Source organism: Serinus canaria, chromosome 2 (genome assembly GCF_022539315.1).
Source record: "Serinus canaria isolate serCan28SL12 chromosome 2, serCan2020, whole genome shotgun sequence".
Classification (NCBI taxonomy): Eukaryota; Metazoa; Chordata; class Aves; order Passeriformes; family Fringillidae; genus Serinus; species Serinus canaria.
In genome coordinates, this window is record NC_066315.1 from 55,575,112 (window position 1) to 55,602,758 (window position 27,647).

Here is a 27,647-nt window from a genome sequence, read left to right on the forward strand (position 1 = left end):
ACAAAAAATAGGATTTATTTGGTCTCAGCCTATACTATTCTTGAAATTACAGAAGGGTTCATATGAACCTTGGATGACAGATTTATCATAAAGCTGTATTGTCTGCAGAAAAATGGAAAGCTCTAATGTTTCACTGTGGTTTGAGTATTCCAGTCTGTGAGCTCTAGAGTGCAGAATGACAGAGTGGTTTGGGCTGGAAGGAATCATCTAGTCTAGTCTCCCTGTCTTGAGACACCATCCATTAGATCAGGTTGCTCAAAGCTCCTTTCAGCGTGGCCTTAAACACCCAGCATCAGGCATCTGCAGCTTTTCTGGGCAGTCTGTTCCAGTGTCTCACAGTAAAGAATTTCCTCATTATATCCACTCTGAATCTACCCTCTTTTAATTTAAAACCATTGACCCTTCTCCTGTAACTACAGTTAGTAGTGAAAAGTCTTTCTCCATCTTTCTTATAGGCTCCCTATATGAATGGGAAGATTCCAGTAGGATTGAGTTGGTCCTTAGTACAACTCTCTTATTTGTGGGCTAATTTTTTACATTGTCATTTTCTGATATGTTCTTAATTTTGTTGCTTTGGAGGATAAGACATGTTAAAATTGCAAATGTGTTTTTATGGACTTGTGTAAAAATGGATCTTCTCTGCTTGATGTTTTCAGTGGACCTTTCCAGGTGAATGTGTTCCTTCATTGTAATATCACGAGGCTGATCAATTCATAACCATGTTTTCACTATGTCCTGAAATTTGTGCACTTAAAACTCATGGGAGTAGTGCATTTTATTACTTTCTGATTGTTTCATTCACCATTCATTTGATATTTATTCTGTGTACTCCTATTAGTAGTTCTTTCTTCCCACCATTATTGACTGTATGTTCTCTTGCTGGTAAAATGACATTGACGGAAGTGGTGTTCTTCTACATAGCAAAGAAATTAATGTAAGCATATGCTTGTCAGATAGAAAAATTCCCTGCTACCAAAATGCCTTGGCCTTTCAGATTGCCTGTAATAGTACAAGTTTGGAAGAGTTACTGATAACTGAAGAAAAAGTTATTTGTAGTATCTTCTGGTTATTTCGCTACCCATAAGGATGTTTGTTAAACAATGAGCTTACCACAGAACCCAGAGTTGCTCAGAAGTACTGGAGTTTTACTGTTGAATGGGAAGGAACTATTTGCACTTGCTGGTAAATAGTGTCTGCTGCTTGGAAAGATTTTTACTCTTGTGTTTTGTTGTTAGCATTATAGTTTTGTTGTCAGCTGCACTGATCTAAGTACCTACAGCCTTTGGATTACTCTGGGTACTAACTGTCTCATTTTGTGATGAGTTGTTAAATTATATTCCTTGGTTCTGGTATTTCACATCTCAGGATGAATTTCTCATCTGTGTAAATGACAATATTTCAATGAAATAATAAATTTTGTATCTTTAGTGTGGATAAATTTAGACCGTCATATAACGTGTATATTTTCTTTTCGTATTGCAGGTTATCCTCCTGGGAAACATCACTTTTTGTGTGTAAAGAATATCTTGCTGAGTTGCTGCAACTGAGTTTAGAATGTTACTTGACTTGTGATTCTGATGGAGGAATAACAAGAGCTCAGGCTGCTGCACTGGAAGACTTTACAGGAAATACAAAATGTCATCGAATAGGAGTCAGAACCCGCATGGACTTAAACAGATTGGTCTTGACCAGATATGGGATGACCTAAGAGCTGGAATTCAACAGGTTTACACCAGACAAAGTATGGCGAAATCCAGATACATGGAACTCTACACGTATCCTAGTGCCTATGATAGCTACTGCTCTCACTGCTGGTAGATTAGAGATAGCTTTCGACTTTTTTAGACAGAAAATTGCTCCATACCTATTTCACTTAATGGTTTTTAAGAATGCATGGTTTTGTTTTGAAGATTGGCTTTTTCAATTTAGCATTACTGGCAAATAGCAGGAACATTCTGTTGTCTGGAAAACTGGCTTCCATAATTATTAAGGCTACCTCTGTATTTCAGGTTTGATTACTGTTATCTTTATTAGAGCACATGTTTAAAGAGATTTTATTAATAGGTTGAATTTTGAGTCCACAAAGCACACAAAGAAAACTGAAATTCCTCTTTTTTTTTTCTGTTAGTCTCTGGCATTATGCTTCATGTTTTACTGATAATCATGTCCAGTTACCTGGAAATTTTTCAGTTGTCATTCTCTATGTAATACTTTACTCTTGACTTGATTGTATAATTTTCCGGCTGGAGTGATAATGTCTTCAGTGGATTTTGCTTTAATTCTAGCTTGCATTGGAGAGTTATTTTCCAGCATCTCTGGAAAATACATTCTGGGTGTGGTTATAAGATGCTGGAAGGGGATTAACCTCCTTGTTCAAATGCACTGAGGTACTGCTTAGAAGATTGTAGGAAACTTATTTCTATAAGGTAGTGTATAAGGATTTTTTTAAACTAATTTGTAGGAGAAATGTGTCTCTTGTTGTATTATAGCTTCAGTGTTTGACTTTAGGACTTGATTTAGAAAGGAAATTATTTTTTATTTCGCCTATAAGGTGCCATGTAAATGGATTTGATGACCTTTGTTTTGCATCATTTGTTCTGCCTTGACTCTTGTAAGCTTATATTGCTCAGTAAAGTCAGCACTGCTTAAAAAGGTGGTGGTCTACACACTTTGCTGTACATATGATAGAATGATAACTGAATACATTTTGTATCATTAAGTAGTTCTGCTGCTTTTCTCTTCCCAGTTCAAAGTTGGGTTTTTAATGAAGTTATTATTCTGAACTAATGTCTATAGTTGCTGGCATTGATTTGGAATTGCAGCATATAAAATTTTAGTCTGTATTAATTTTTTTGAAAGGACAGAGCTTTTATAAAAGAAAGAGGAGCTTGAAGGCTATAAACCAGTCAATTCTGTAGTTCCCTGAACTTTCTAAGGAGGTAGAAAAGTTTCTCTGTACGTGTAGTCTTAGTATCAACATGTAATCTTTTCTATCTGTGCCTGCAGAATCCATGCTCCAGGCTGTCGTGGCAGAAGCCCTGAGCAGCCTTCTGAACGTTTCTAGGGTATTTCTTTAGTAGCAACGGGAAGATGAAATAACATTTGTTTAGGGTCAGTACTTTTCCTAAGATTTAAAGTTAGTGATTTCTTGCAGTACTACGTTGGTTTTGACTCAGTGAAACAACTCTGTAAAAATTGAATGTCTGATAGAAATTTGACATGCAGTAGAAGCTCAGAGAGTTTTTTCTTTGGAGTGCCTTAAATATATTCTTGTTCATGAGGTCTGTTAAGCAGGGCAGCTGAAGACTAAGTACTGATTATTATAATGGTATTGGTTAAACACAGGCTTTTTCCCTCTCCTGATGTTCTCAAAGATGCTCAGAATGAAGCTGTAAAGGGAAAAGCTGTCTATTAGTTACTCATTTCCTCCTTGCTTCTGCTTCGAGTATTTCTTGGTACAAAAATAAGGACTGTTTATGTTAATTTCTTAAGTGAATTAATTTAGGGGGTAATTTTAGTGGTCAGCTTGGACTTTTTGGCCAAGTTTGAGGACTTTAATATAATATAATAGTTCGATAACTCAGAATGGTTGATAACTGGTTAGGCTGGGTATTTAGTCTCCTATGAATATAGCAATGCATTTTGCATCCTGTACCAAGTACATGTGTTCAAAAGTTGTGCTTAAAAGATTACACCCCTTTCAAAGCAGTAACTGTGGTATATTTGCTCAGTCTTTGTGTACAGCAAGTCTTGTAGTCGGGTAGATGTTTATTTCAGGAAGCTTTGCTTATCAACCAGCTTAGTTTGGAAAGCAGAACAGCTGCAGATGAGTTTCAGTTGCAGCTGTAATTGGTCTGAAGATCAGCTGTACTTACAAGAATGTCTTGACAATTGACAGTTTGGTCTTTCCTCATCCTTTCTCTCTTTCCCCATCCACCCCCTTTTTTTTTCTAGTCAGGATATTGCTCCTGAAGTGGATTTCATTACATCCTTCTAATTTATAAGAGGGTAACTGTGTGTGTAAGCAAACCTACCTTCAGTCCTGTATCTGCTATCAGTTTTTCAATCAAAATTGATTTGAGATGTAGAAGATTTTGTTGTGTCTTGGTCAAGTCCCTCTGGAAAAGAATTAGAATAGTTATGCAATTCAAACAGTTGTGACCTCTGTCACACCTGCACTTGTTTTCTTTGTTCAGAGGGTCTCTTTGTGAAATAGTAAATTCAGTCTCTTGAGTACAGGCTAGAGCCTGTGCTTTAGGCGGGTTTTTTCCCCTTCATTTTAGTGGGAGCAGAAACAGGGTGATTATTAGATCTGAATATTGAAGAGGTGAATGAAAAGTTTTGTTTCTGAGTGGTGGTTAGCGAGTTCCTCACCTGTACTTCTTGTAATTTAGATTTATTTGTGCTTTTAACTGCAAGGGGCTTTTTTTTGTGAGATCCGATGATCACATATTTCTTTCTTGTGCAGTTTGTTGTTTTGGTGTTTCATTTTTCACCCCACATGTGAGATTCTTGAAAATGAAATCTAGATGGTTTTCTGTTCCTTACCCAGATATTATGTAATTTCTAGTTCTGAAGAGCCTAGTCGTCCCTATAACAGTAATTAACATCATCTGACAACCAGTATTACAAGCTGGCTCAGAATTACATGCCAAACATTGACTTTATGCCAAAAAGAGAAATAGCCAATAAAATTAACTAGATTTCTAGGGACAGTAGACCTAAATATTGTGAGGGAGGGGTCTGTTCACCCTCTTTCCATTTAGTGATTATTAGTTTGGAGGCTGTGATCCACAGGACTGGCTTGTAAAAGTCAGTGTTTAGGGGTATATATATACAGAACATCTCCTGGTGGCATTTAGTCTGTTTGGAGGAAACTTCAATTAGTCTGTCCAAGAGAAAACTGTACTTTTGTATCACAAGTTTTGAGTTTCTGTTTTGAATTGTTGGTTGAAAACCTATTATTTGGTTTACTAGAATTATTCTTACTCAACCTATTTATTTTGCTGTAGGCCACTTGTCTTTATAGCCACCTCTTCTTAACTCCATTTGGCAGTGATAAAATATTCATACACCTTATGCTATTTTCTTCTCTTTTGGCAGAAGGTGATGTCCATTTTTCAAACTAATTGTATGGTGATCCTGCAGTTTATTTTACTCAAACCTCATGGTATGAGAGGATGAATTGGGGTTTGCTGGACATTTGTATTGAAACTCAGTGGTGAGAATGAAAGGGGTTTGTTACTTTTTTTATTTTATGTATCTTAAGATTTTCAGGCCAAGTACTAAAATGTCAGAAAACTTTGCTGCACTGTATCAAAGTAGTATAATTTTTCACAGTGACTTAGAGAAAGAGCTGAGTAATTTTGCTAAAATACTTATTTTTTTTAGAAGCACATATCAACAATTTTCAGATTGCATTGGTGAATGGAAAGGTTAGTGGTGTGCTTCTCTGTTGCATGTGTGCACTCTTTGAAATGCCAAAATTTTGACATAAATTCATGCTTTCACTGCCCTGATTTACAAAACATAACCTGAGAAGCATTTTTAGGTATTCTTTTAAACAATCTAGTTAATTTATGCCCATACAGAACAGATTAATCTTTTTGTAGAAATTTAATATTTAAAGAAAATTTGAGAAAAATAAGATGCGTTTAAAGTGTCCAGTTGCTATTAATTTATAACAGATGAGATTTATATCTGCATGAGGATATCTTAAAATGTTATCATTGATAAGAAGAGTTTAAAATACAGTGGAAGGTATGATGTGGTTGTTTAACTAAGGTATAAGTTGCAATGTCCAGATTGCAGTGTTCAGATTGGTTTTTCAAGGTCTTTCAAATGTTCTATACATAAAAATTACACTATTGATTTCAACAGGTTCCTAGAATACCTGTGAGTAGTTGATTGGCATCATTATCATGTAGGTCTTATGTGGAAATTTGAAGAAAATGACTGAATTTATTATGACCTAAAATTTGCTCAAGTCTTACACCAATAAATTGGATCTTAAAAATGTTGTTCTTACATTATTCCATTATTAGCCATCATTTGTAAATTTTTTTCAAAATAATTGGTTGAAGTTTGTCAAGGATAGGTAAAGGCTATGCCGTTCTGTCACATTTCATTATTTTGTGAAAAATCCTTGCTTCTTGTGATTGAATTTTGTTCACTTATTTTACCAAAGCAGTGGCTACTAAATAACTATTGGATCAGATGTAAGTAATTGTATATCAGAAGAAGTTACTGTAATCATTTTATAAAATGGAATTTTTTTTTCCTCACATATTAGCAACTGGTATAGGAAAATAGTGTGTAAATAAAACATTAAATAAAGTGTAGTATGCTAGCACTTCAGAAATACCAGATGACTCAGGATAGTCTGTCTGTTCATAAAATAGAAAGTGTAAATATATTTCACTTTTTTTTTTTCCCTGTGAGTAGATTCAGCACCAGTAGTATATGTTGACCAAGCAAAAAGCAAAACCATTAAGACCTTTTCGTGGCATCCTTTGCCAAGATCTTTTGTAGTTGCTTCTATTGCAATCTTTTTTCCTTGTTGAATTCCTGTATTTTAGCAGGATTTTAGATCAGTAGATGCATATTAAAACTGTGAAAATATTTCATTTTCTAATCACATGAATCTGTTGTTACCAGGCAGCACGGTATGTTCTTGTTCTTTTCTTTCTGCACAGATTATTATGCTCTTTCTATGCAGAAAAGATACTGAGGTGTTAGGGCATGCTCTTCTTATTTACATCTCAGACACTGTTCCACTTTCTCTTAAGATTCAATCACTCTAAGCCATTCTTTCACTTCAATGTCAAATTGTTTGAGGTCGCTTTGGATGCATAAGGCAGCCTCTTCTGTCTGCTAGTATTAGTCCTGCATATATTCAATATCCTATTTCATAGGACTTCTCATGTTCCAGTTAGTGCTTGTGTGGAACATGAAGGCACAAGTAAATGTATTTGTTGACATGTTTAAAGGATACATAATTGACCTGTTCTTGTCTGGAAAGGTACAAATAATTGTATGCATTTGTGCGTATTTACAAAGATTGCATCTTCAGTTTGAAAGAAGGACAGAATCATTTTCCTTCTTTATGCACTCTTCCACAACGATTGCTTGCCCTTCTGCTTGCTTTTTATAGTAACCAATAATATTCTGTTCAGAACCAACCTCTGTCAATGCAAAGAAAGAAATTTAAAAAGCAGCCTCAGTTATGGAGGTTCATACACTCCCTGGCATAAAGACTGTACACTTTGTTGATGCATTTGGTTTTGAAATTTTGTATTTTCCATGTAACTCAGTGCTTCTCTGTGATGCCATTGAGTTTATGCTGTAAAGAGAGAAACAAGAAGTTATCTATTAGTCTTCAGATGGCTTTTGCTGAAAGTGTCTCTGATCTCAGACTTGTAGAAACGTGTTTGAGCTGAGTTATGCCTGGATTTTCATAGCAGCTGCATGGCTGATGCTGTAATAGCTTCTCAATCTCTTGCCTCAGCCCTTCCCTGACTAAAATGGTTTGTCTAAAATGGAGTGATTTAGCTGAGCAGTTGTATCAAATCTAAAGACTTAAATGTATCAATGTATCAATGTATCAATTGAAACTTAATCACAAGTGTGAATGTGTGAGGTTGGGTACAGGCTCTTAATTTTGTTTGCTTTCTCTGAATTGCTTTGTGGAGGTAACTCTTACTTAATGGATGATGAACTGACCATAGATAAAATCTCTTGCTGATACCTCCCTGAAAAGAATAAAGGTTTCTGGAGTGCTTGTTTCACTGCTGCTCCTCACAAAGCTGAAGTGAGTGTTCAAAGCACTTGTTCTGAAAAGTGATTGTTTTTTTACAACCTTTTAATTTCAAAAACTCGTGCAAAATTCCTTCATCTGTTTGACTCACAAAACATGTGTGCATGTCCACTTCTCTTAGCTTCTCTTCTCTTATGTCTGGGGTAATCCATCCTAATCTTCTGGATTTCAACAGGACTTGAATGGCTTTAATTTTGAAGAAAATATGTAAAGCTGTTCTGTAGTAAGTATGATAAGCTGTGTTGTTTGTATTAGAAGTGGTTCTACAATAATACAAAGCGTCTGTAGCCTTCCCTAGCAATTTTCCTGTCAGTTTTTGCAGTAATTTTCTATAAGATGTTCTTGTATGCCTTTGGTGTAATTTAGGAAAATACAGATTTTTGACAAAAGTGGAATTAATCCAAATTAAGTCCTTCAGGCTAGCTACTGAGCTTGAAGTTAATGACTGCTTAAGGTCTGTGAAATAGCAAATTTATGCCTAAAACTGATCTTTATAATAAAGAGACTAGAAATAATGAGAAACAAAGTGATTGGACAGTTGTTTGGCTTGTGTTATTGTGGGCATCTCTGCGCTGTAGTTTTCTGCTGTGTTCTGTTAATTCTGCTTACCTGTTCCTCACACAGATTTCTTCCAGTTCTGTTAATTTTTCATAAAAAAATGAAAGAACTCTGGGGATCTGGCTGTGGTGAACCAGTTATTACCTCAGCAGAACTGTTTTCTTTTAAAAACTTGAAGACTTATGCAAAACTGAATGATTTATACTCATCATTGTAGAGTCTGAGCGCTCTCTTGTTGTGAGTTGAATTACACAACTGATCATTTTTCTTATATAATTTTGGTTTGCCGTTGCTTCCAGAGGAAAAAAAATCCTGTATGTATTACTTTGGTACTTTTTGAGGAGAGAGGGTAGATTAGAATTGACCATGGCATGCTCAAGCTTGTGTTTTGTTGGCATGCCTGCTCAAAAAATGTATGCAGTGCTGCTGAAAGAGCCTGTTTCACTTCCCCAGGGTGGGCACAGAAGTTCAGATCTGCTCACCAAAGGGTCTGGGGCCAGGGACCACTGCTGGTTGTAGTGTTGGTTCCTTCCCCAGTCCTCATGACAGACTGCCTGCAGAACTCCCATGCTACTGGAAACCAGGTGGCAAGGAAGCTCTCCAGCTGGGTTGTGTGTTAGGACCATTTCCTCCAGTGGAAGTGATCTTGTACAAGGCCTTAAATCTATTAGGGTCTGGCAGCACAGGATTTTTTTTTTTCTGTTGCCTGTCTTTAGAAACTGATCCAAGGCTTGGATCAGTTTCTAAAGACAGGCAACAGAAAAAAAAATTAATATAAGTGTAAATTATATTGGTGACAGAGGTGGTAAAAAAAAATTAATATAAGTGTAAATTATATTGGTGACAGAGGTGGTAAAATTAATTTGTCTTTGGCTATTTTTTGTTTTGAAGACTTTTGGAGGAGAATAAAGTTCTGAAAAGGACTTTTCATCTTGAACAGCAAAGTGCTGAATTATTTTGTAAACTTTCTTGCAGTTTTTGACCTCAGATTTATATTAGACAAGTAAATTAAATTTCTCCTTCACTGTATGGAAGGTGTAGAGGTTAGAGGAGATTGATCTTGATCTCTTCCTCCTGTAGGGGGTTTGTCTGCTGGGCCAAATCTGAAGTTAAGCAGCCCAAAGCTTGGGGATCAACACATCTTCAGCTGGTTCAAACTTTTCTATTGATGAATTAACTTCTCTGGTTGCTATGGTATGCAAATTGCTATACAGATTTGTGCAAACACCCCCCAAAATGTTTCCTGGTAGCTGTTTGTGTATGTATATAGCTTCCAGCATACCATGCATCAAGGGATTTATTTTGCTTTCTGCAACTAGGAGTTCTTTTCATAGCATTCCCCTTGTGATTCTCAGATGGACTGTCATACACTTCGTTGCAAGCAGCAGAAATCTGATTTTGTTTTGAATATGTCAGTCTTTTTGTCATTTGCTGGCTCTAGCAGATGGGGGGACAGATTGTAAACAAAGTGTGAGAGAGCATGCTTTATGTAGAATATGTCAAGGAGTTACACTTGCAAACTAACTTCAGTTTGACTTGTGTGGAACAGTGAAACTAGAGCACTTCAACAGTGCTGTCTTGGACCCTTTGGCTAGCAAATCTCAAGCCAGAATAAAAGGTAAAGATGAGCATTACTGGAATTACTTTTGTTGCAGCTCTGAGGTGATTACTGTCAGGCATGGACAAAAGGTCCCAGTCACTGTGTTTACAATGAATCCTGGGTTTAATAGTAAAATATATGGGGTAAGAAAAAGGCTTATGTCTAATCTTGGCCTTTTGTTTTTCTGAAGGCTGTTTTGATTGTTTGTAGAGATGAATAGAATGTTTTTATCAGGCAATACTCTCAAAACTGCAAGAATTACCCTTCATCTGGACAGTCTTCCTATTTTCAGGCTTGCTCAAAGCCACTTGGGATAAGAGAGGGGAAGAAGGAGGCAAGACTGTCAAGGGGGTATTTATGAATCAGCCCTAATTTCCTAGTATCATGATGGAGAGGCTTTCCATAAACAATTTAGAGAAATTTTTATATATTCGCTATTTTAAAATTACCCTGTTGGGTAATAGGTTACCTGCTTTTCTTAACCTGCTTTTCTTGTTTGTGGCAAGAAAGTAAGTTGCATATCTAGAGGAAAATGGTTGCTCTGTGTCTTGTTCTTCACTTGAACAGAGAATTCTGAAATCAAAGTGTAGATAGTAAAAGTAGCAACAGTGCCAGGGAATTTGAGCAAACAAATGACTAGGAAGTGGAAGAAATCATTAATGTCCAGGAAATTAGTGACTGATAGAGATAAGAGGCTGATTAAGAGTCCAATTGCTTCAATTCACTACAAATGAAGTCTTTATGTTGTTGGTTGACATTGTGAGAAATTTACTTACTTGGCATCTGGATGAGGTAACAGATAAGAAATAAAATGGACACTGTGTATTTTCAAAAAGGGTTAATCTTAGGCAAAGAGTTATTTCTTTGCACAGAATGCAATGACTTTCTAAACAAGCATGTAAATATAGACTCTGAGTAGGCTTTCCATGCTTCTTGATGTGAAAACCCTGAGCCTTGTTCCTGGTGGCATACAGGATACTCTGATCATTAAATCCAGTTTAAGGGTATATTTTGTCTATGAAGTGTTTTACAAAATTAATTGCAAGGAAGTTAACTGGATATTTGGAGACAATTTTCTTCTTGAGCTTTACTACTTAGAAGCAAATCTATTCATAATGACTGTAATGCATCATATATTTGTGGTTTATCATTTTCTTGGTATTTTTTGTGCTGATGTCTTGCTATTCTATTGTGCTGGACTTTGTGAAGGGAAAGATAAAAGTCAAATCTCTGCAATATATTAATTTCCTAGTTCATGGTATGCTGTGGAGGAAACCTGTCTAATGGTTAAAGCTGAGTCCACTTGTGTTGAGGGATAAAGTACTGGAATGGTCTGCTGGTGAGGTGTTAAACACATTCCTGGATGTGTTTAAAAAAGACTGGATGTGGCATTGGGTGCCGTGGTTTAGTTGAGGTGTTAGGGCATGGGTTGAACTCAATCTTGAAGGTCTCTTCCAACCTAGTGATTTTGTGAAAACACAAAGCCAAATTGAACATTCTGGATTGGTTAATACAATGTTTTCTAACAAGGATGTGACTCAAAAGCTTGCCCTTGGACTGGCAGTAGAAGAGTAAGTGCCCAGTAGCTTCATTCCTTTTGGCTGATTTGTGTGAGTCATTAGGGTGATTTTTATTGTCAGACCTGACTTCTCATCAAGTTCCATCTGGGTACCTAGCTAGTTTATTTTTCTTGCTTGTGAATGCAGCTTCTTTAAGGATGCCTTCTTATTTGAAGTGTTTGGGACAATATGACTTCCAGTTACTACTTTGGACGAATTCTGAATATTTGAGTTTTTTAGATCAGAAAACAGAATGCATTCTTGAAATGTTACATTAACAGTTACAGCAAGTCTTCCAGGCTGTGGTAGTATAAGAGGAAAAAATATTGCTGCCACTTGCTAGGGTCATCTTCTGCATCTCTGATACCTGGCTTAAAGATGTAAAGAGCAGGCTTCCTACCCGGGGACAATTCTCAGACTTTTCAGGTAGACAGCAGTGAAGTTGCAACAAGAACTCTAAACATAATCAAGCGACTTCAGGGACTTGGGATGACTGGTTAAGAGATCAGAAGCTGAAGTAGTTTTCCTACCTTTCTCTTTCCTGTTCCAAGAAATAATGAAGGAATGAACAGGAAGAGCTGGCAGATCAATACTTGGCTCTGAGTCTGGTGTCAGTGGCAGATTTTATTAAAAAACAAACAAACAAACAAACAAACAAACAAAAAAAACCAAAAAAAAACCCCAACCTAGTGCTAGGTTTATATGGTATCAGGCCTGCTGGTGACAGACATGGTACACCTGTCTCAAAAAGGGAAAGGTTTCTTTGCAGATACCAGAGTTTCTAGAGGTCTTCTAGAGAGCAATTTGAAAAGGAAAAGGGATAAAACCAGGGGGCAGCATGGCAGTGTTTGAGGGATGTACTCAAACACTGGCATGCTGCTAGTGATGCTGCTAGTACTGGCATGTACTCGTGAGATCCTTCAATCTGATATCTCAGTGGAGATAAGCAATGGAGATCCATGTGGCGGCAAAGAAAAAAGGGTCACTGTGTTAGAAACCACAGAATTGCCTGGTTACATAGGAATTAGGGCTTCTAGCCAAAAAAAAAGATGGTGGGATCAACAGCCCAACCAAGTGCATTTGTATGAATGCATGCAGCAAGGCAGCAAGCGGGCAGCCAGTCACAAGCCTTCTTCCCCAGGGCTCAGTGCTGGAGCCTCTTCTGGTCAGCAGTGACTGAGACAAGGGGATCAAGTGCACCCTCAGGGATTTGGCAGAGCACACCCAGTTGGCTGAGGGTGCTGATCTGCTGGAGTGTGGGTAGGCTTTGCAGAGGGGTCCAGAGAGGCAGGACCAGTGAGCTGAGGCCCGTGGTATGAGGTTCAGCAAAGCCAAGTGCTGGGTCCTGCACTTCAACCACAACAACCCCAGGCAGTGCTGCAGGTTGAGGGAAGAGTGGCTGCAAAGCTGCCCTATGGAAAAAGACCTGGGGGTGCTGTTTGACAGCTGTCAGAGCTTGAGCCAGCCTGTGCCCAGGTGGCCAAGAAGGCTAGTGGCATTTTGGCCTGTATTAGCAATAACGTGGCCAGCAGGACCAGGGCAGTGATGGTCCTGCTGTACTTAGCACCTCAAATCCTGTGTCCAGTTCTGGGCTTCTCACAACAGGAAAGACCTTGAGGGGTTGGAGCATGTCCAGAGAAGGGCAGCGGAGTTAGGGAAGGGCCTGGAGCACAAGGCTGATGAGGAGAGGCTGAGGGAGCTGGGAGTGTTTAGCCTGGAAAAAAAGGAGGCTTGGGGGGGACCACATTGCTCTCTACAACTGCCTGCAAGGAGGCTGTAGCTAGGTGAGGGTCATGCCCTTCTCCCGTGTAATCAGCAACAGGACAAGAGCAAATAGCCCTAAGTTGCATCAGAGGAGATGTAGGTTGGATATTAGGAAAACTTTCTTTATTGTAATGTTATCCTGCATTGGAATGATGTGCCCAGATAGGTGGTGGAATCAGTGTCTCTGGAGGTATTTCAAAGACCCTTACATAGGGTGATTAGGGAGGTGGTTTAGTAGTTGACTTGGTGGTGCTATATTAATGATTGTACTCTTAGAAGTCTTTTCTGATCCAAACAATTCTATGACTCTGTGATTTTACACTAAAATTTTGGGATTAGCTTGTAGCCTAAAATTGGGTTATTTTAGTGAGTCTCATCTTATGGTGTGCATTTAAATGTGTGTGTGTTCTCAGCATTACTGCTTTCCAGGTTCGTCCTGTGTGCTAATCTTAAGTGGCCAAATCTTTTATAGAGAATGGTGTTTGAAAGAATGCAAAACTATTCTCTTGTGTTTTCAACTACTGAATGTTGCTTGAGGCTAGTATTGAAAATTCTTTCAGTTCAAATGAAAGCTTATGTATTTATAGAAGACCAATATACTAGATCAAATAAATTCCATTTAAATAATCTTATCAGCAAATTCCACTGATTTGTTTTCTTGATGGCCTTGTTAAGTAAGTAAATGAAAATGTTGGGGTCAGTACTTGCAGTGCTCTCAGTCTGACACAATTTTGCTGCAGATAATTCTGCTGAAAATTACTTAATTTTCTTAGCTGTGATTTGATTTGATGTAGGTTAGTGCATCTTGGAATAAGTCATTCACAGTTGTATAAATAATAACTTACTGAAATTAGCATTGTTTTTCATTGTATTATTAATGTCTTATGGTGGCAAACGTATTCCTTGACTTTCCTGTCAGTCATGTTTATAACTACTGTACCAGTGTACACCAGTCTAATCAAGCACGGGGAGCTGGAGTACCTCCTTCTAAATCGAAAAAGGGCCAGACACCTGGAGGTGCTCAGTTTGTTGGCTTGGAATTGTACAAACGGCTAAAAGAATTTCTGAAGAACTACTTGACTAATCTCCTTAAGGTAAGATGGGGTATGAGATCGATCTGCACTTGTAGTAACATAAACTGGGGTGTCAAGAAAAGCTGTATCAATAAGCCTGAGGTGTTTACAGCCACTGGAAGTAAACTGAATAATCTTAAAAGGTGCTTTTGCCTCTGTAGCCATTAGAATGTTTTGTTGGCTTTACCTCAGACATGGATCAGTCCCTAAGCTTGTACCTGTGAGCTGCTTTTCCTCTTGAAGCCAAAACAGCCTTCGTGTGTTTTATAGAAGTAATGTTACATGACATCTTAAGTACTGTCGTGTACTTGAGCAAGAAGAGCTAGGCTCTCCAAGCAATTGACCAGCATATTAGGACTGCTGAAAAATGGATGCCTGTCATGTTGAAAATGCCTGACTGTAGCCTTTATTTTAGTTTAATAAATAAACTACTGATAGACCTGGATGTTGTCTTGCATCCAGAGGGACAGAGAGACTTCTGGAGCTTTATCTGTGCTGTGCAATTTTTTCCCAGCCTTTTCATTTCAAAATCTCATACTGGCTTTGTGCTTTACTAATGTAGAACTAAATGTAGTAGCAGTGTGTTTCCTGTAAATACATTGCATGGTTTATTACACAGTCAGTTTGTATACCCTGATATGTCTTGGTTGTACCTTAAAATCGCACAACAGTACTGGCAAATGTGTGATTTCAGGATGGTGAAGATTTGATGGATGAGAGTGTGCTGAAATTCTACACTCAACAGTGGGAAGATTATAGGTTTTCAAGCAAGGTATTGAATGGGATATGTGCCTACCTCAATCGACATTGGGTTCGTCGTGAGTGCGATGAAGGTCGTAAAGGAATATATGAAATTTATTCAGTAAGTAGCTTTTTGAAGTGAGTGATTTGTCCATTCCATCTGCCATGTTTGCATTATCATTCTACAGATCACTCCTTGAATCTTGTAGGAGGTTCATGGACATTTTGCAGAAGTGGGCAAAGTGGCATTCTCCCTCCTTTCCCTACACCTACCTCAGTATATTTGGTTTGTAGTGTAAGTTATTTTAGTGCAGTTCTGAAAGATTGATATGTGATCTTGATAATTTTTTTTTAACATGAAGTAATATAAATAAGGACATTACTTCTGTATCCCAGATAACTAAAAGGGTTTTTTTTTTAATAAAGGATAGTTATTGTCCTTACTGGTGAAGAATTAGGAAAGTGCTGTTCTGTTTTCCTGCTTCACTAAAATAATTCTGCATATGGTAGAAAAACAGTTGGTATCCTTAGTTCACTTCCTCTTGACTTTAGTAGTCTAATGCTAAGGAAACTGACAACAAAAAAAGCTGTGTGTTTTCATAGTCACTCAAAGTGGGTTTTGTGAGTTTCCAGAGTTGGCAGTGGATCCCGTGGTGGAAAAAGGAGCAACTTAGTAAAGGTAGTGGTAAACCCAGTTGTCATTTTAATGTGAAACAATCTCATTGCTTGAGAAATGTGTATGCCAAGTTATAGTTTTAGAAGTTCTCATTAGTTTGCATACTACATCAGCTTTCCTTAAAGGGAGTTACCCTATATGTATATGTGTATATGTAAATATTTTCTTTATTCCATCTTTCTTCTCTCCTCTTTTTCTTCTAGCTTGCCTTGGTGACCTGGCGAGACTGCTTATTCAGGCCATTAAATAAGCAGGTATGTATATATTAATATATTCCAACTATAGTGTTGGAATAGAAGTAATAAGCCTTTGTGTGTGTGATTGAACCTTGATACCAAGACTGTTCTGTTATCTCTCTGCTGAGGGGACCCTTGGCTTTTTTTTTTTTTTTTTAGCTAAGGGGACTTGAAGTAGCAATTTCAGTGGTTACTAAGCTAGGCAGGAGTACAGGCTGATGACAGTCATGTCTTAAGGTTTGGGAGTCAAGATTGGATGAGAACAGATAGGGACAGGCTGGGATTTTGGTCTCTCCTAACGTTACTGTGAGTTGTTAGATTTAGCCTGGGAGACTCAGGTCAGCCAAATGTTTAAAATTAGTGAATCAACACAATATAAAACAAGGCATTCCATCACAATTTTTAGGTACATTTGTATGTTGATTTTACTTCTTAACAGTACTTCATGATGAAGTAGTTGCAGCAGAGTATTTGTCCAAAGAACAGGTAGTTAGCTCAGGTCTTGTATTTCAGTGTTTTGTGTTTCAGGTATTAAAAAAAAGTGAAGTTTGGCTTTGAAGGTGGTTTTTTGAAATTAAAGAAAAAAAAATACTAAGCACTTTAATACCCATATACACCTTACCACTAATCAGACTGTAATTATGTTGTATAACTTAAAGGAGTATCATTCTCTGTAGGAACTTTATATGTTCAGATCTCCTTAAATGTTATTCTGAAGGTGCCTGACTTTTCTTGAATATGGAAATAGACTCCTAATTAAGTATGGTGCTTGATCTACCAGCTGCTTTCTCTGTGCTTGACTTAACTTTTAATCCCTGTTTTCTAAGGTAACAAATGCAGTGTTGAAATTGATTGAAAAGGAAAGAAATGGTGAAACTATCAATACAAGGCTGATCAGTGGAGTTGTACAATCCTATGGTAAATGTGATTTCTTTAAGATTCTGTTACTTTCTTAAAAATAAATTTATATACCCTATCAGAGCCCAGAAGTAACATCCCACCTCTTCTTTATGTCCAGTAAAGATTTTTTTTTACAGTAATGTAAATGCAGTTCTGTAGTGTTTAACTTCACATTTGACTGATACTTTATACAATAACAGATGATTATACCATATTTGTGAAACTTGAGAGTGCAACTGATAGACAAGAGTGTTCATCATTTACAAATCAGTATTAAGGAGCTAAAACTGGAAGTGGGGAAGGATGGTAGTTTGCATAGCAGAGTGGGGTTCCTTTTTCCCTTTTGTATAATATTGAGAGCATTGCCATCCAAATTACTGACTGGTTTCATTAATAAAAGCAAAAGCATATAATCTGGAACTCTTCAGAGGGAAAAAATGAAAGGAGAATTTGAGCTAGCCTTTGAGATAGTGAAGTTTTCCAAACCCTATAATCCTACATTTAAGAAATGTATCTGAAAGTGTAGTTGGAATTAGTAATGTTCTTGTGCTGATAGTTTTAAAATACAAAATCAATGTACTTTTTTAAAGTAGTGCTGGTGTAGTCCCAGTTGATTGCTTTCATCGAAGTTAGAGAGAGTGTCCTTGTTTATTTGCTGGAGACCACTTCATAAAAACCTTTTTTTTTTTTTTGGTCTTTTTTGTTTGATTGTGTTTTTTTCCTTTAGTGGAGCTGGGGCTGAATGAAGATGATGCATTTGCAAAAGGACCTACACTAACTGTCTATAAAGAATCCTTTGAATCTCAGTTTCTTGCTGACACAGAGAGATTTTATACACGAGAAAGTACTGAATTCTTGCAACAGAACCCCGTCACAGAGTACATGAAGAAGGTAAATTACTTAATCTGCTTTGTGATTTTTGTTTTTCTGGATACCGATTTTTTTAGAGACAAAGGAATATAAATTCTGGGCTTTCATTATCAGTTTCTTAAAATGGTGGTTATTTTACAGAAACAGATAGCTGGTTTTCCCTGCAGTGATTTGCTTATCTGTTTATCTGGTCTGAAGTTTGTCTCCTTAACACATTTCAGAGAGTACAGTAAGAATATGGAACTTTCTGCACAGTCAAAACAAAAGATAAGTTAAAATAAATTCAGATTTTTTTTAGACTTCAAGACACCAAAACAATAATTCTGCTTTAATATCACAAGTTTACCATTCCTGTACAAGGAACAGTGTGTTGATACATTTATTGAAGTACCTTCCTGAGCAAGCTGGCTAAGGAAATACATCATTAATTAGCTTTAATTCTCTCTGAATGTTTTAGTGTCATAAACCCCTACAAAGTACTTCTCATCAACAGAGGCCAGATTTAAATTCTTAACTTGTCTCTAGTTTTGGGGATCCCAGACAGGGCAACTAAGGGCAAGCAGGATAAACATTGGCTATTTCTGGCCTGGTTATTAGGTCAGTCCTACTGACCTGGTAGTAGATAGGTCATCTTCCACCTTGGACAAGTGCTGCTTCATGTATTCTTTTCTCAGTTCTTTTCTTCACTTTCTGAATTGCTGCTTGTTTATTCCCTTTCAGCTTAGTTAAAAAATAAGATAACTTTTCAACTATGTAATGTGCAGATCCCTCCCTGCAATATTCTTTGTGTAATGCTTTTTACCACAGAAGAATCCTTTATTAACTCTTGGCATTAAAGTCAATGAATTACCCAAAAAAGAAAAACAAAAAGATGGGAGGGGAAGTCCTAGAAATAACGCAGTAAAAGGAATTGTGCCCTTAGTAGTTTCCCAATAATTACCAGACCAACCTATGTTTACCTATCTGTTGTTGAATTAATTATTTTTTGCTACTTTCAAGTTCTTGTTTTAACTTTCATCCTAATGTATGTATAAAGAGAAAGTAGGGAAATTTCAGTCATTCAGAACCTGAATGACTGGCTCATCCAGACTTCCTTGGTACAGGACAGTAAGAAGCTGTCTGAAGGTCATTGCTATTTCAAGAACTAGAGATTACAGGCAAGTAGAAATAACTGATTAGTACCCCAAACAATCCTCAAGGCTTCAGAAATCCACAAAACAACACAAAGCAACTTGCTTTGCTTGAAGCTGAAAGTACATACAAAGTTAGCAGACAGCAGGGGAAATGTTCAGCAGGAAAGTGCTAAATGTAGCCTTATGTATCTGCTCAAATTAATATATTAGAGATGTACACAAGCCATTTGGGCACTCTCGGCATCTCCTTACACACTAGTGGCTGTAAGATCTTACAAGTAATCTGATGGAAGCATGAACTGTGAACAGAGCAATCTGCTGTCAGTACACTTACTTGACATTCTCACTGGAGCACTGTACTTTGAGTTCAGTCCGGCGATAAATAGCCTTGCAAAATAAAAACAAACCTTGGAGTATCCTAGGGCACACCAGCGTAGCATGACTGTTACTGTGTTACAGGAGAATTGTGGTAGTGTCTTGTAGAATAGTCAATGAAATCTTAACTAGAACTAGGATTTGTGTATGTGGTTATATAGGTAGACTTACTGAGTTTAGAAGGATTGTGAATTTTTCTTCTCAGGCCAGAACTCATGAGTAAAGCTGGCATAGCCTGATGTGCTGTAGGGAAAAAGGTCAGTATTTTTAAGACTGTTCCTTGAAATATAGTGTTCCACTGAACTTTTTGTCTTTATAATTGAAACAAGTGAAGATACTGTTGTGTGAACTAATTATTTTTCCCTTGTTTCTGAAATGTGACTTTAAAAGGAAAATGGAGTTATAAGAACACCAAATAAAACAGAGGGTATAAGGAAACATGAAGTTAGAGTAAATATTTCTTTTCACAGAAGAACTCACAATGAGTTAACATTAAAAGCGAAAGTCTAAGGATATTTTAAGAAGCAGCGTCAGAAGTGGTGGAATTTCCTGAACTACAGAAATACAAAATTGATTAAATACAGGCTAAGTAGTTCCAATGTTCATAAGAAAGATTTGCTGCTATTTGCTTCAAGTAAGGAAGTTGTTATTCCTTACTGGTAAGAAACTGGCGAGTACTCTGGAGCTGGAGCTTGTATCCCTTCTCAAGCTGCTGATTTCATTTCCTATTTTTTGATCAGTACTGGTTTAGCTCTAGGAAACGTGAATCCAGGACCATTTCACAAGACCTAAGTGCAAAATCATTGCAGAACAAGTGAAGCTGTGACTTAGATGATTTAAAGCTGTCTATGTGTGATGCAGTGCACTTGCAGTGTAGCTGTTCCTTCTTTGTTGTCCAGAATATGATCTTTCGTGCTTACTTGTTACTCTAGCATACTAGGACAATGAATTAACCTAATTCCATTTTCTTGATCATATTGTTAATTTAAATAACTCGGGCTGATAAGAAGGCATACACCCTTTATCCCTAGTAATGTGCTGCAGTTACAAATGGTTTGTAATGTGAATCCTTCACACTTTTGCAAATGAAATAGAGGTAATTGTTATGTAAACAATTTCAGTTTTACATTTCGGCATAAGTTCTATTCCTTGAGTGACATTTAGAATTTTAGTTTGCCAGGAAGATGGGCATATGTAGCATTTCATATGCCAGATTAAATGCAAATATAATTTAAACGACTGTAGTTTATTGGGAAGCTTTTCTGTGTAAGAATGTAGATGAGACTATTTAAATAGATTTGTCATGGGCATAGTGTTAAATTGTAGTTTCCTGCCTTTTAGTTTTGTGGAGCCATGAAATACATTCATGTTTGTCTTAAACAAAACTACCTCTGTAGCTGGAGAGCTTGCTGATCCTAAAACTGCCAGCATCTCATGTCAGCGGCTTTCTCTTTTTCTGACAGCAGATTTCCATCTGTAAACTCCTTATTCACAAGCAAGAGGAAAACAGTTTTGCTGTGAATCTCCCCCGCCATTTAAACAGCACATTGTATTTTCATCAACGTAAACATCAATTCCACATGTATATTATGATTCCTGGAAAAATAACTGCTAAAGTAGGTGGTTCACAACACCAGACTAGAGAGACATTTGCTTCTTGTTGTTTTCTAAAAGAATTGACTGAACAAGTCACCTGTTTTGTGCTGTCGGATTCGTGTTCTGCCTTCCCTGCGGGTTTCATGTTTTCCCTGTGTTTCTGTAGGCCGAAGCTCGCCTTCTTGAGGAGCAGCGTAGAGTTCAGGTATATCTCCATGAGAGCACACAAGATGAGTTAGCACGAAAGTGTGAGCAAGTACTTATCGAAAAACATCTGGAGATATTTCATACAGAGTTTCAGAATTTGTTGGATGCTGACAAAAATGAAGGTAAGGAGTTTCAAACGCTGGCTTTAGGCTTAGGGCTCTCCTCCCTGATGAATCGTGAATAATGTAAGACCTGGTGCTAGCTAAATGTCTTGTGTTCAGGAATTAGGTTAAGAGGGAAGATAGTCACTAAACTGATGGACAAGCAGGTTTTAATGAAATCAACATGGCTGATGGTACTGCTTCCAGGACCCTTCCCCAATCCCAGATATTTAGGCAGAACAGCACTAGTTTGATTTCTCTTAACATGGCTGGAAAAGTTTCAAGAGCACTTGAGACATTTTTCCGGCAGGAGCTGAATCTTGTGTGGGAGAGATGGCAGGTGAAAAACAGACCAGTATGCTTTCCAGCTCTTTCTGTTTAATCTGTGGATCTTCCTGAGTCAGCACTGAGTATTTTAAAATCCAGAGTGTTCAGAAATATGTATCGGAAATGTTAAAAGAGGAATGGATGCAAATAAGTAGCTTTTAAAATAAAACATATAAAATAGATAATATTGCATATAGAGCCCAAGGAAAGGGTGGAATCATTAATTGATGAGTTAATTTTGGCTGTGAAAATGATTCTTAAGTGTTGTTAATGGATCAAATTTATATTGTCATGGAGAATACATAGAATAAAGACTTCTTCAACACTTCCTCTGAAATAAGTGAAGATTATCAGAGTTTAGGTATCTTTAAGGAATTGTCAATTGTGTTGGTTTGTATTAGTTTCTTCAAGAGTTTATAGAGAGCACAAAATAACAGCCAGAACTAATTCCTGTGTATCATGCAGATGATAAGGATGAATCATGGTTCTGATGAAAGGGGCAGAATGAAAGAGAGGCTGTGGTTAAGTTACTAATGATAAAATTGTTCAGTTGAGAGTTTTAAATTGTAACTATGACTCTGTCTCATTGTGTATTGGTCTTAAAATAGCAACTACAAATTATTACTATCTGTAATAGTCATGTTGATAATGAAGAGATGCTTTGAAATGAAAAAGGGCAATTGAGCATGATTAGTAGGTCAGAAGTTAGCTGATTCAAATGTAAATAATCTGTACTAGTATTTGAGTCAGATGTTGTTTGTGTTTGTAAATATTTGCTCCATAATTGGAAGAGATTTTAATGGGTGTTGGTTTGTGAAATAACTTCATAAATTATTAAATGACTTTTGACAATTAAAATAGCAATAGAAAAAAAAAGTTTTTTCTGGACTCAGGATACCTTCACAGACTTTTATTTTTTCCTCCTACTTTATCAAGCTCATGGGTATTGTGAGCCCTTAGTACAATCACTTACCATAGTGATGCAATTCCATAATTTTGTCAGAGTAAAAAAGAAAAAAGTATCTTGTGTCTTGGGCACTGTCTAGTTATGTATCTTTGGGTTTACTTTCATGTGGATTATTTCTAAGATTAACTAGACTTTCTTTAAAATGCTTAATTTTTTTCTTCTTTTTCAAAATATTTTTTCTTCTGTTATCAAGCTTCACTTATGGAAATTGTAGCAGTTCCCTTGCCCTTTTTTAGATTCATGAGGTTTCAAGATTAGAAAATTTATTTTCAGTGGCAGTCTGATAATTCACTCTTTAACCCAGTAATCAGTTCATTCTCCAATTTGTGATATACTAGCATAGCCTTTGGTAGACTACCCTAAACTTACAATAAAAGATTGCTCTTGATTAAGATATTTATTGCTTTGCTCTTGAAAATACAGTGGTTTTGTGGTTCTTCCATGCAAACTATGTCTGAGAATATCATATTACAGGCCACTCCTGTTGGTGTTCTGTAACTTTTTAATCCATTGTGCAACTAATGCATAAACTGGTTATAAAGGTTGTGGGACACATTCCTCATGTGTTACATACTCACATCAGTATAATAGCTGTAGGAAATAATTGGGTTTACTGGGAGAAGGCTGTAATGATATAGGTGGAGTTACCATGGCAATCTTCCATGAGACTTTGTAGCATTTCTTCCTTATTTCACCTAACACAGACATCCTGGTAAACCAACCTGTGAACACTTGTTTGTGGGTAAATAGAGCAGCAGCTTGTTGTATCTATGCATGGCATTATTTTCCTATCTTTTTTCTACAATTCTGTAGGGTATTCATATGTTCTTATAAAAGTTATCAGGCTGCAATCATGGTTTTTCACAGAGAGGAAAAAATTTTTGTTTTCAAATCTGCAAGTTTAAGTTTGACAAAGTTTTAAGGAAAGGAAAGTGTTATACAGAAACCTAACTGAACTGAAATGTCATGCCTTCAGTATTAGAAGGCATCAAACTCTCTGTGTTGTATTTCAGAGTTAGGTAGAGCACCAGCTCATTGATTGCTCTGTTTTGTTTAATCTGATAATCCTCTGGTGGTAATAAATTGCTCACAAGCCCTTCAGAGAAGTCCTTGCACCTCAGAAGAGCTAGATGCAGCTGTTAACCTTTACATGTGTTCCACAAGGTGAAATATCCTCCTTAGTTTCCAGTAAATAATCTGATTGTTTACTGTTTCACTGGAGTGCCTGTTCATTGAGGGCAAGATTGCAAGAGGTGACTGACAGGTTTGTGAACCTGGTTTATGGCCACTCAATGTTTGCTTTTTTTTTTTTTTTAAGAGTTCTGCTCTCAGAAAATACAAAGCATCTATCCTGTTGAAACTAAATAATAAAAACCAAAACCCTCTTCAGTATTAGACTTTCCAAAATTGCTAATTGATTTGGAAAGCCTTGGCTGAAAACCAAGATTTGTATATGAAGCCTTAACATATGTGAAATGACATGCAGTTTTACCTTCATTGGTTCTGTTGTAATGCTTTTCAGACCCTCTTTTCTTTTAGATACAATTATTACTACTGGTAATCAGTCACTTAAAGTTGTTTCCTTTTTGAAGAGGTGTCTTTTACTGACAGAGCTTTATTGAAGGAAATTTGATTTATAATGTTTCAATTTACCTGCTAAGATTGTATCAACACATATTTTGCCTTAAATTTCCAACTGTTACCATTCATGCTGCCCAAAGTAGTAGCCAGTACAGATTGGAGATGTTAGCTTTCCTTTTTTTTTTCTTTTTTACAGACTTGGGTCGCATGTATAACCTTGTATCTCGAATCCAGGATGGCCTTGGAGAGCTGAAAAAACTTTTGGAAACTCACATTCATAATCAGGGTCTAGCTGCAATTGAGAAATGTGGAGAAGCTGCACTAAATGCAAGTATCCCATCAAAAAAGTCTCTGTGTGCTGCCACTTTTACATTAGAGGATAGTGAATACTTCCTTATAAAACTTCCAGTTTGTTTTCCCTCTCATTAAATTAATTTGTAAGAACTTGGCAATTCTCAAATGTTGGTAGAAGGTTTAAAACAAAATTTATATCACTCTGTTTCTACTCTTTAAATTTTGGGGGTCTTTGGGGTGGTTTTTTTGTTTTCATTTGGTTTGGGTGGGTTGTGGTGATTTTTGGTTTGGTTTTGATTTGGTTTTGAGGGGGAGGGTGAGTTTCCTTCTGAGGTTTTGCTCTCTGTCAGGATGTCACTCTGCCTGGAAAGCTGGCTGTGCAAATACAACACCCAACACTTATAATACAAGTACACCTGAAAGTCCACTGTTTCAAGAAGCATTATCTCCAGTCAACTGTATTTTATTTCATCATCTTAAGGAATTCTGACTTGGATGGGACTACGTAGAGAAAGTTTCTGTTGGTTTGAGTTTTTTGATAATGTCTTTACTCTGTTTGGAAAAGCATGAGAGATAGAAGAAGAAGGAACTGAAATGGCTGGAAAGGTCACAATATAAGGAGATCAGTCTTTGAAAAGGCTGCTTTATCAATTTTTATCCTATAATTGTAATTTCAAACTTGGATTTGTATTGATTGGGGTTGCATCTTGGCAACATGAAGGTTTTTAACCATTTGCCAACCTTCTTCTCTATGGACAATATGATGTTTTCCAGGGGAAAAGAAAGAATGAAACAAAGATCAGGATAGAATATAGATTCTGGTAAATTTTATTTAAAGCGGAATTCAAGAAGCGCTTGGAAAATGCTCTCAGGCATTGTCACTGATAATATCATCATTAGTGTGTTTCTCAGGGTGATCCTATACAAAGTCAGGGGTTGGACTTTGATGATCCTTATGGGTCCCAATACACTATGATTCTATGATTAACTTTGATTTTTGACAAAGTTTATTTTAACTTGTAGCTTTCCTTAGAAGTTTTTGAAATAGCTTCATACTAAAGCAGTAATCTGTATTGAAGGGTGTGGTGTCTGTTCATTTCTGTAGTTTTAAGTGCATAGCTTTTTAGCAGTGTTGATCTTTTATGAATCATAAAGTAATCATGAAGCAAGATCAAGAATCTTCAGTTTCATTTGTAGATGTCTCCATGAAATTTGAAATCAGATCTGCTCCGTGCTTCACAGAGCCCCTAGTGGTCATCACTCTTGAGGCTTTTTCCTGCTTAGGCCTTGAAGAATTAGGCCACAAAAAAAAAATGAAAGCTCTTTCTCCAGGAATATTTCACCTTTCAGAGAGGGGAGGTCCAAGATTTGTATGTATTGGTTGAGTCCAACCATTTACAAAACTCTTCCTACCTCTGACAATGTTTCTTGTTTCCACATCTTTCTCTTTTGTTCTTCATTCCACACTTTTTGTTCTTTGTTTTCATTGCGGTATATCTGGCTGTTACCCTTGGGAACCATCTTGCCTTTTCTTGCAATATCCCACACACCACTGCATTGTGTTCATCATTGCATTGTTAGTCTTCTGTCACACTTAGGATTGATTCTTCCCAGCTTCATTTACCTGTACTGTGTCTAAACAGATAATCAAGTGAACAAATGCTTCTCACTTTCTCTGTAGTCAGTGCAGAGAAATAGTCATACCAGCCTGACTCATTTCACCTATTTTAGACTTTATTGCAGAAGTTGTGCTCTAGTCTCTGTTATCTGTATTAACAAGACTGCTTTTCAGTCAGAAGATTGGCTGCTTTTTGTGCTTTTTATTTGTTGGTTTTTTTAGTCCTTATAATCAGTACTTTTCTGAATGTCCTTCAAATCCACTTGCATTCCTTATCTTAGAAGTTCTCAATAATCTCAGTTCTTTGTCTCAAGCATGGTATTAGATTGGTGGTCCATGCTAGTCTGTGTCTGTCTTCAGTGGCAACAGGAAATGTTTTTCAGGATCCTGATAAAACCCTGCCCATATTCCACCATTTCTAGCCAACAAGACCTTCTGATCTCCAAATTGAAGACTTCCAGCCTTTTTTAGTCTTTTTAGTTGTGTAGTAGCTGTCCTGTGTGCCTGATGATTTACTTGCCCATCATTGTCCCTACTCCTTGACTCCACTCCATCTTTATTGAGAAGCAAAGATCAGTAACTGCACAAAGAACTCAGTCTGAGTACAGTAAGCTTGATATTTATTGGCATTTGGCTGCCACTGGGTGCTGAGCACATAGTTTTTAAGAACTACCAGTGACTGAGGTGTCTCTACTAAGTTGTACTTACTGGATATACACCAGTCACATTCTTACTACAGAGATTTTCCTCTGAAGCAGCTGTCATTTTATGATTGTCCAGCTCTCTCAAGTGTGACTTGAAGTAAGTTTAAGTCTTTGTGTCTTGGTTTGGAAAGACAGGAGTTTGCTAAGGAAGGCAGAAGCCTCCCCTGAAATGGAGAATGTTAACCTGAAATTCTCCTGAAATGAAGAATGTTAACCCTCCCCACCCATCCGAATTGCTATAAATTTTAAATTAAGGGGCTCTCAGGCAAAAAATTATGGGAGCAGGAAATAACAGTTCTTTAATAGGGAAGAAAAATAAAAGGATAAAATAAACAATGCAGTACACTAGAACAACACTGACAGAGTCAGAACTCAACCTGTCACCCTTTTGGTCAGTGTGCTGGTAGCAGTACAGTTGGAAAAGTGGCTGCAGTCCTCCTGGAGCGGCAGGTGTGGTTCTGTTGGAGCAGGGGGTCCTGTAGAAAAGGGGGTAGTCTTCCTCCAAAGATTCAGTGGAAGAAGAGGCAGCTGCTGTTCCTCTGGGAAATCCAGTGGAGAAGCTGTGCTGGTGCTTCAGAACCTCCAGATTATATCTGGGTAGCAATGCTTGGCTCCTTCCTCTGGGCAGAGCACCTCACAATGGGATGCTACAGTTCTTATCAGTCATGCAGTGACATTCAATAGCCTGTTATCAGCAGATGTCCCCTCCTGAGGGAGGAGTGATTGTGATCACTCAGGGAGAGAGATAAGGTAAACTGCCCACTTGACAAAAGACAACTGCCATACGGATGGTAATAGAATATGTCTTGCCTTGCAATCTGGAACACTTTGAAAATGTTCGAAGTGGTTGAGTAAATACTTTGTTGTCATTTGTGTGATGTGGTACACTCTGAAGTCTGGTTGCTGTAAATAAAAGCTTGCAGTAACATGAGTCAGTCCTGGGTGTAGGAC

General features: G+C 37.2%; 1 protein-coding gene across 1 annotated transcript in view; it reads left to right on the forward strand.

Moving 5' to 3' along the window:
- Window positions 1-27,647, forward strand: part of CUL1 (cullin 1) — a 51,904-nt gene that overhangs the window by 13,281 nt on the left and 10,976 nt on the right. The window contains exons 2-9 of the mRNA XM_030229518.2: window positions 1,483-1,775; window positions 14,217-14,391; window positions 15,065-15,232; window positions 15,991-16,041; window positions 16,851-16,941; window positions 17,651-17,814; window positions 21,064-21,226; window positions 24,277-24,407. Coding sequence (XP_030085378.1) covers window positions 1,636-1,775; window positions 14,217-14,391; window positions 15,065-15,232; window positions 15,991-16,041; window positions 16,851-16,941; window positions 17,651-17,814; window positions 21,064-21,226; window positions 24,277-24,407 — 1,083 coding nt within the window. The 5' untranslated portion in view covers window positions 1,483-1,635. The remainder of the gene's footprint in view (window positions 1-1,482; window positions 1,776-14,216; window positions 14,392-15,064; window positions 15,233-15,990; window positions 16,042-16,850; window positions 16,942-17,650; window positions 17,815-21,063; window positions 21,227-24,276; window positions 24,408-27,647) is intronic.